This window comes from Nicrophorus vespilloides, unplaced genomic scaffold, assembly GCF_001412225.1.
Source record: "Nicrophorus vespilloides isolate i.1.1-1 unplaced genomic scaffold, Nicve_v1.0, whole genome shotgun sequence".
Taxonomy (NCBI): domain Eukaryota; kingdom Metazoa; phylum Arthropoda; class Insecta; order Coleoptera; family Silphidae; genus Nicrophorus; species Nicrophorus vespilloides.
This window is the reverse complement of record NW_017096113.1, coordinates 1-9,984: the sequence shown is the minus strand read 5'-3', so window position 1 is coordinate 9,984 and position 9,984 is coordinate 1. Positions and strand designations below refer to the sequence as shown.

The following is a 9,984-nucleotide window of genomic DNA, read 5'->3' as shown; positions in this document are numbered from 1 at the left end:
TAGTACGGATTCACTGTTGAAAGGATCTAAATTTTACTTGAACAAAATGAAATATAATTCTACAAAATTAGTTTACAAAATTATTTTGTGCTATTTATTTTTAAGTGGTTAATGTACTCAATTTGTGCGCTTTTACGCGGTTTAAGTACTCGATTAGTGCGGTTTCAATCAGTAAAGGGTATAAGTGGAACTGATTATTCGCACTATGCGAGGTATTGCTGTATTAGTACTTGTAACTATAGCAAATCGTACCATTTTTATTAAAGTATTAATTTTATGGTCACCTGATATTGCTTAACTTTTGTTAACTTTCAAACACGAAATATTTTATAGTTTATATTGTTTTATATAGAAATAGCATTTTTATGAACGAATCAGTTGATATTTATAACATGAAAAGATGATTTTTATAGAATTGTTTGTGGAAAATAATTATATTTCATATTGTTTTACATATATAGTATGTTTTAGTTTTAAAAATGAATAAGTTTTAATAAAAGTTAAGCAAGAAATGGACATAAATGGATAACACAAAACGGTGATTTCTTGAGATATGAATGAATGATCTGTAATAAAAATTAAGCAAGAAACGAAAAACGCTTAACTTATAAATTCGTTTTTTGTTGAAACAAAATGAAGATTTTTGTAAAATTTTCCGTGTCATATCATACTGTAATTTTATGAATGAATGAGTTGTAATAGAAGTTAAGCAAGAAATGGATGTCGCGTAACTTAGAAACTTGTTTGTTGATAAAACAAAAGGTTGAATGTTTCATCGTCGTCCGTTGGAATGGAATTATATGTGCATGTGTGTTTATGTTTGTGGAAGCACTCGACGAGTGGTATCCAATTTTCCGTCTGTCCCCATCCGAATCCAATTATACTATTTCGAATGCTTTCGTTCCATTTACAAAAGGGAAGTAACGCGCACTTTATTCTCACTATTTGTCTACATACATCGATCCCCGAAGTTTTCCACAAGAAGACGTAGATGAAATTGTGGTGCACAAAGAGATTGCGCGGAAAGGTGGGATTAGCGAAATTAACTTAATTTCCTCGTCGCAAGATGAAAACATCCACGGTACTTTGTTCCCATCTCAAAGGGATGTTCGCGTTTCGCGGATCTCTCTTCTGGTATTTACATTTTCCGGAAGACAGACCACCAATGGGCGTGTGTATATACAAGGAATACGTTACCGGAAAATGGAGGAACTGAATGGTGTATCGAAGAAGAAGGAAAAAAAATACGTGAATAAGTGGGAAATGGGGATGTACACCCTCCCTATTTGTATTCAGATAAACGTGAAAAGGGGTTGTAATTTTATTTTGCTCTCGGACAACTTAACAGACGTATTCCGATACAGATTCCATCCAGTCTCTTGACAATTTCAATTAAAGGCAAAAGCATACACAAATAAAAAATAATAAATGATAAAAAAAGGGATGAAATTTCTTGAAAAGAACATTGAAAAATCGAAATATTCAATTACAATTCTTTTTATATTTATTAAACGAATGTTAGATTAAAAGACAAATGTTTATTTCACAACATATATAAACTGATAATAGTATAAATATATAGTTTATTACCTAACATAATGGAAACAAATAGTTTTTAGCCCATAGATTGCATGGAAAAACTACTTATATAAAAATAAGTCACTTTTTATATTTATTAAACGAATGTTAGATTAAATGACAAATGTTTATTTCACAACATACATAAACTGATAATACAATAAATAAATAAATAACTATAGTTTATTACCTAATCTAATGGAAACAGATAGTTTTTAGCCCATACATTGCATGGAAAAACTACTTATATAAAAATAAATCTCATTCAATTTTATAACTTATATGTTAATAAATAATTATTAATTAAGTTTACAACTACTTACAGTTACAAATTATCATTATTGTATATACAAACACATTATGCTTTAAAATCAACAAGAATGACAGTTAAGAGTACCAACCACTACTGACAACATCAGTGGTCGGCAAATGGCATCGGTGCCTCATGCGGCTCTATTGATTGGAAATTGCGGCTCCTAACACTCAATACGATGTTACGTGCGGCTCCCTAGACGTTTTTTTAATAGAAAATGGCTCTTTGTCGCAATAAAGTTGCCTACGTAATTCAGTGATAAATATAATTGATACCATGAAAACAGTACAATTATTTGAAAAATGTGTACCAACTTAATTAAATGTAAAAAAAGTGCAATTAAGAAAACTTTCCATTTATTAATTTTTGTTTGTTAGACAAGCGTAGTATTGTAGTAATGACTACAATGAAGCAATAAAATTATATAATAATTTAGAAATATATAAAAAATAATGAAAATTTGACTTCTTTTAAGTGAATGATAAGTATAAGTGTTATAAGAAATTGCTAGTAAAATGGTGGATGCGCCTGCTATTAGGAATATTTACATAAATATAAGCCTATACATTGTTATTAAGTTTAATTTTAAAGAAATAAACGTAACTTTTGTTTACAAGTAAAATTATTATATAATAATTGAATTAAAAATATTCATAATTTTTATAAGATTGTTTATATCTCAATTTAATTATTAATTATTTCATAAAAATGTATGCATTTTTAGTCACTATTAACAAATTCATACAGTAAAAGTATTTATCAAAAAGTTGATTGATGCTTACTGTTACTGTTTTCTTAAGTATATTGATTAGTTTTTCTTTTACTTAGATACCAAATTATGTAATGGAACAAAATTAATTAAATTCTAAATCAATCGTTATAATTTAATTAAAGTAAAAAATAATGTACTTACTTTTTTGTATTTGGTGGAAGCGCCGGGTTTTATAATTTTAATCTTAATTAATTATAAAAAATACCATTAACGTGTATTTCTGTAGTAAAATTAAATTAATTAAATAAATTTTAACTTAATTCTTAAATTTTCAGTGTTTAAGAGCTGTAAAGAGAATAACAACAAATTAATAAAAAGATTATTCATTCTTTATTTGGTAACTATAGTTAACATTATTTATTTATTTGTTTCTTTACATTTACAATAATTACTTAATTAGTCTAATATTTAAAAAAAAAAACGTATGTGGTAAAATCAATAGTATGTAAAAAATAAACTGAAAACATAACGTAACATATAACAATCAACCGAGATGAAAAAATAATAAACAATAAAACAAAAAGATATGTCTTTCGTGTAGAATTTTTTCTGGTTAACAATTTGCCCAGATGTAAATAATAATTACAATAGTCTCAGATATACATATACAATAAAAAAAAACAGTTATTTACAAAATAAAGTCTTTCGGATCACAAGTCCTAATGTGAGAGAGTTCTAGACTCTAGAGCACGAACATATAGATAGAGAGAGAGAGAACACTTCGTTAAAATTGCACTATTAAGAATATTTTTTTTTGATTCAATCGTCCTTAATCAATATATAATATATATTTTTGTTTGTTAATAATAATAAAATCACATTCAATTTGTTTATCTTTGAAACGAAGAGAAAGTAAGTATTCTACTTTTATGTTGTTGTTGTTGTTGTATTACATTCGAATTGTAATGAATTATGAGGTGTTGACGTCGAGCTCGATGGGACTTTTGGTGTCTCGATCGGAGCAGGCGGCGGCGTCTTTGATCGTGACCGTGGAGGCGGCGATCGGTGGAAAGGTTATGGTCGACGTGGATGAGGATGTCGAGGATGCTGATGAGGTGGCGAGACTCGCGATGTCCGTCCACCAGGTGCCAAGGTTCATCCGTTCAGGAAGAACCGGAAGTGGTTTTCATATGACGTGCGCGGGAACCTGATCGTTCCGGAACTCGTCGTTCTTCATGATCACGCAGACGGGCCTCTTGATCGTCTCCGGACTTGGCGTCCGTCGCGGGAAAGCCGGAGGGCAGATGTTGCAGGGACTTCCCATGCCGCTCAGATTCGAGATGGGCCAGTTCAATCCTGGCGGATATAACGGGTTGTTGCTGTAGAGAAGCGCCAATTCTGCTGCGAATTTCGATTCATCGACTGGATGTCTGAACGGGTAGAGGTACGGCAGAGGCGGGAACATCGAGCGATGGATCTTCAGGTGATCTGAATCCGGTGTGAGGAGACTCGAAGTGAGACTTGAGGCTGAGCTGATCGGAGGGATCAGAGATCTGGAGAGCTGATGGGAGTCCGGCGGAGACATGTGCGACATCGGGAAGCCGAACTTTTGCTCTTTCTTCATCAGAGGTTTCGGTTTCCTTCTAGGTCTGTACTTGTAATCCGGATGCTCCTTCATGTGCAGCGCCCTGCGAACAAACAAATCGAAACACTGTTTTAGAGGAAAACAAAAATGATGATGCTGTGGGCGGAGAGAGGATTCGTCCCTTTTCCTGGACTCTCCACTACTTCATGAGTGTATATTTGTATGTACGTGTGTGTGTTGAATAAAGGGAGTTGGTGCGTGAAAGGGGTTCATTGTAGTTGGGTTTGGGATTGGAGACGGAGCGAGGCGACGAGACAATCTCCCATGAATAGGTTCATAGGAGGTGCGCACTGTATCCTTACAATGGAGGCATTATCTTTTGTCGCCAGCTGAATATGTTGGCTTAGATAGTATGTATTGTGCAACGCTCGTACCCTCTGTGCTCGCTACATTCGTCGTAGTCCCCCCATTCTTCCTCTCCCGTTTACTCTCCCACCCCCCCGCGTCCTCCTTCACCATTCCCCTCAATTCGTTACATCTCGATCTATTTGTTTATTGCCATTCAAACGTTTTACACTTTCCGACAATAAAATTACCCATTCACGAGACCGAACCCTTAGTCTCGACAACGACTAATTACATAATTCGATTTTACGCCCACAGATTGGCTTCGCACTTCATTCTAATATCTCCCATTGAATACATTCATTTCACAAACTATTCTTATACAATTTATACCATTTTCTCAATTTTAAACCAAAAAATTAATATTTAAAATCAGATTATACAAAACAATAACAAAATTATAATACAAACCAACGGTAAAATACTTTGATAGAAAGAACTAATTGATTTTGTAAACTGTAATTGAAAAAATGATAAAAATTGTAATAACTTTTACTGAATATTTAAAAATACAGGTAAACTGAACATATCGATTATACAAAATAATAACAAAATTATAATACAAACCAACGGCAAAATACTTTGATAGAAAGAACTAATAGATTTTGTAAATTGTAATTGAAAAAATGATAAAAATTGTAATAATTTTTACTGAATTTTTAATAATACAAGTAAACTGAACATATCGAGGAATTAAGTTCATACGATTTAGTATGATTCGAAATTTTTAAATTGGACTATGAACTCGAACTGATCGAATCCGGACTATGCGAGGTATTGCTGTATTATAAATTTTATTGACACACTCGAATTAATCATTCTCAACGTTACTTCTAGAAGCATTTGTTGCAATCAGCATTGATTGATTTACTTAGCTCAATTTATTTCAAATACATTAACTATAATTATTACATTACAGTAGATAATGTAGTAAAAAAAATCGTATATTGAAACATATTCAAAAATACACATAATATGTGTACACAAGTTTTAAAAATGATGTAGCAGGCGCACAATCCGGGATTTCTCTTCTCATCGTCACTCGTTATGCGAAACGTCGCTCGTTAAGCGAGTCATTTTTCATACACTTCATTTTGCTCGTTAAGCGAGGTTCCACTGTATCTTAATTGATATTGATAAGAAAAAAGTAAAATCTAAATATTTAACTATTATGTAGCTAAATTAATAATTAATAAAAACTAATTAAATTAGTAATTATTGTACAATGAAAATTGTTTCATTACTTCTATAATTATTAATATTAATGTTCAATAGTAAAATCAGCGCTAATTAAAAACAAATTAAATATACTATAATAATTATACCGCAATTACTATACCAATTAAAATTATTTACTTTTTGTATACAAATATTTTCAATTCTTTGTTTGCTTAAACAGTACAAATATTTAAGTTTAGAAGCGAAAAGGCCTAACTACCATTATTGATATTAACAGAGAACTCATCGATAAAGTAAATGAATACATCATGTTTACATATCATTAGATTTAATGATAACTAATAATTATACGACAAAAGCTCCCATCAAAATTATTTACTTCCCTATACAAATATTTAAGTTTAAAGGCGAAAAGGCCAATAGTCCTTTCTTGTTTGGAAAGTTCGTGCCGATTTTTCACAAAAATTAAAAATCAAAGCTTATTATATATACATTATGTATACACCATTTTAATCATACAACTTTCTTCATATTTCAGACTAATTAAACATTACATCCTCCCAGAATTTTCCAAGTGTCGATTAAAAATTAAATCTTCTTGCAGTTAATCCAGTTTTGGAAATACCCGAATAAGTGTTAATCGGAAGGTGAATCTCCAACAATTTGTGTGGGGTAGTAAAATAAATGTAAGGGCTGTAATTGTTGTGATTTTTGTTAGTTAAATTGTGCTAATGTCATATTATAATACCAAGCTTAAAAAAGCGGTCTTATTAATATATCTTGATTTCATAATTATTACTATGAGAACTTTAAGTTTGAAATCACCATTTCTGAACTTAGCAAATCACTTTCGAACTGTTCTAAAAAATATCTTCGTAAGAAAAATATTTCTTAGTCATTTTCTATTACTTTAAAACCGAAAATGCCACTGGTTTCAAGAGGCTACAAAAACTGACACAAATCATTTGATTCAAACCAAACTTTTTGAAATGTCACCTTTCAGAATATATACACAAGTCAATAGTTTTTTATAAAAATATTCAAATTGGAATCTACTTAGCTGATAACCATAATGCGGTCATACAATACTTTTATACTAATTTCTTTTATAAACAATTTGTATATATTTTATATTTTCTTTGTTAATTATACTAATAGGTAAAATTACTAATACTAAACTGTAAATAGTTTTAATATTCACTTTGATAAGTACTTTGGAGTACTTCAAATTTTTGAATTCGATAAACTACTTTCTAATATAAGAAGACTATCACTACAAATATCATAAAGTAAACATATTTATATGTTACGAATTATGAATATGTCGTATTTAACGTTATTCAACTTTCTATCTTTGTGTGTTCTATATGACATATCATATTTGTTTAAAGATCAATTCTTAAATAACTTCAACAATTTGTATTTGTTTGTTACTTAAATTTATCTAAAAAAAAACAATATTTACATATATTTATAGGAAAAAAATGTTAATGTCTCTGTGGCTACACAATACAGGTATCCCCCGACTTACGAACTCCCAGACTTACCAACAAAATTCTAAAAGCTCTAACTTGTTACAAGGAGTTATATAGTGACAAAAAATTAACTGTCCAAATAAAAATTAATAATTTCTTTAATAAAATATAATATTTTTGGAAGACGTACTCTATCTGTTTTGTTGCATTTGTTTCTACATTGAAAAGTATTTATTAGTAAGTGTTTTATTTATTTTAATGTATTTTTTCAAATGTATGCACTAATACGGAATATAACATAATTAAAGTAAAACCATGATAAAATGTGGTAATATAAGTATATTTTGATTTTTTTTTAATTCCCACGACTTACAAACAAATTCGACTTACGAACAACTCTTTGGAATGGAACTAGTTCGTATTTGTATTTGTCTCAATAACGGACATTTGGATAGAATTGATGAAATTGATGGTATAATCAAACCATATCCTCAAGTATCAAATGCACTCACTTTTTAAACCGCTATTTTTTTGAAAAAAGTTACATCAGGACAGAAAGATCATTAGCCCTTTATAACTGTTAATTTTTATTAATATGATTATATAAATATGTTTCTATTTCTTTTATGGGAATGTTTAAAAAACTATTAATATTTAAGTTACATTACGAATTGATCAATAACCAAGTTAATAATTTGATATTCATGTAAAAGAATTGGCAACATTATGGACTAAATATGAAGAATTCGTCTCAGGAAAAAAATATATCCACGAAGAAAACTTGAGTATCATTACTCTTTTTTCGTTCTCATGGTACGGCTTTATATATATTTTTATGGAGCCAGAAGAAAAAAAAGGGGGAGAGAAAACGGCGGAGATGTTCTTTATCTGGACTCCGCAAACAAATCTATATTAGATAATATAGAGAAGCGTGTCCTTGAAAAGAAAAATTTTAATAGCGCCGTCCGCCACGCGTCCCGAAAATGCTTTAATCCTGGGTCGGCGATTGCGGAAAATCCTGAACGACTTAATATGCCCGTTAGTTAATCCTTCGTTCGGTGGGAGGAGGGGGGCGGTTTTGCGGGGGAGGCGGCGCGCGCTCCAAAACCACCCTCAAACACGAACGTTTTCGACGAGGTTTGGGTGTGTGTGTGTGGGGGATGGTACGCGGATCGGCGCCGAGGACCACTCCAAAATGTATATCCTGTTATCTTTTGTACAGCAGACGACCTGCTTTGTACTGAATCACTGGAAAGCTCTGTTTATTGAGATGAGCTTTACGCCGCGCGGAACACATGTAATAAATTAACAATTCAATTTGTCATTGCGAGGGGAATCCCTGAATCGTGAAGAAAGAACTTTTTTTTAAGAATATTAGCGCGGAGCAATAAAAATAAACTTTATATTTAAATAGTTATTATATTTTTACAATATATCTGCTTCAATTAATGCGGATTTAGTATTTAATTGAGAAAAAAATAAGTATAACTTCCACAAGAAAAGTCCACAAAATCATTGTTTTTATACAAAAAAAAAATCTTTTTCCTTTATTTCATTACAATCAAGTCTCTTTTTGTACGGTTCTCGATTAGTCCGGTTTCAAACAGGAACCGATTACTATTGCTGTACTTGCAATTATTAGCAACTATTACAAAGAACTATTGACAATTTTCTACCAAAACTTTTGTATTGCAATTTAATTGTAAATTTGACTAAAGTGAACGAAATCAGTAAATGTTACAATTTAGTATAAAATAAAGGAAACTTAAATTTATAAATGAATTGGAAAATAATTTTGTTTTCTTATTAAATGCACATTTTTTGTATCACAATTGGTGAAACTGGTGAAATACTATTGGCTATTGGATCGCAAAATAACATCTGTCACCTTATATCACAGCTAGAAATTAGTAAAATACTTATGTCAAAGCAATGGACTGGTGAAATACACTTAGCTTTTGGATTGCGAAATGACAGCTGTCACCTTATGTCAAAGCATTGAACTGGTGAAATACTCTTAGATTTTGGATTGCGAAATGACAGCTGTCACATTATGTCAAAGCAAATGGACTGGTCAAATACACTTAGCTTTTGGATCGCGAAATGATATCATCAGCTTATATCACAGGTAGGAAATGACAGCTGTCACCTTATGCCAAAGCAAATGGACTGGTGAAATACTCTTAGCTTATGGATCGTGAAATGATTGCGTCTTATATCACAGCTAGGAATTGGTGAAATACTCTTAGGTATTGGATTGCTAAATGACAGCTGTGACCTTATGTCAAAGCAAATGGACTGGTGAAATACACTTAGCTTTTGGATCGCGAAATGATATCAGCTTATATCACAGGTTGGAACTGGTGAAATACTCTTAGCTTTTTGATTGCGAAACGACAGCTGTCATCTTATATCAAAGCAATGGACTGGTGAAATACTCTTAGCTATTGGATTGCGAAATGACAGCTGTCAGCTTATATCACACCTAGAAATTGGTGAAATACTCTTAGCTATTGGATTGCGAAATGACAGCTGTCAGCTTATATCACACCTAGAAATTGGTGAAATACTCTTAGCTATTGGATTGCGAAATGACAGCTGTCACCTTATGTCAAAGCGAGGAACTGGTGAAATTATATTTTTATTGGATTGCGAAATGACAGCTGTCAATTATTATTAAATACAAATACTGTTAAATTAGTTATATTCTTGATGGGTCGTGAAATGACAGCTGTCA

At 31.3% G+C, this 9,984-nt stretch overlaps 1 protein-coding gene across 1 annotated transcript; it reads right to left on the bottom strand.

Annotated features, from left to right (window-relative positions):
- Positions 1-3,778: 3,778 nt before the first annotated feature.
- Positions 3,779-4,293, bottom strand: LOC108569656 (transcription factor Sox-14-like; the record flags this gene model as incomplete). Its single annotated transcript, XM_017931288.1, is given in 1 exon segment — positions 3,779-4,293. A coding segment is annotated over 1 exon segment (504 nt), but the record flags the coding sequence as incomplete, so codon positions are not given.
- Positions 4,294-9,984: the final 5,691 nt, after the last annotated feature.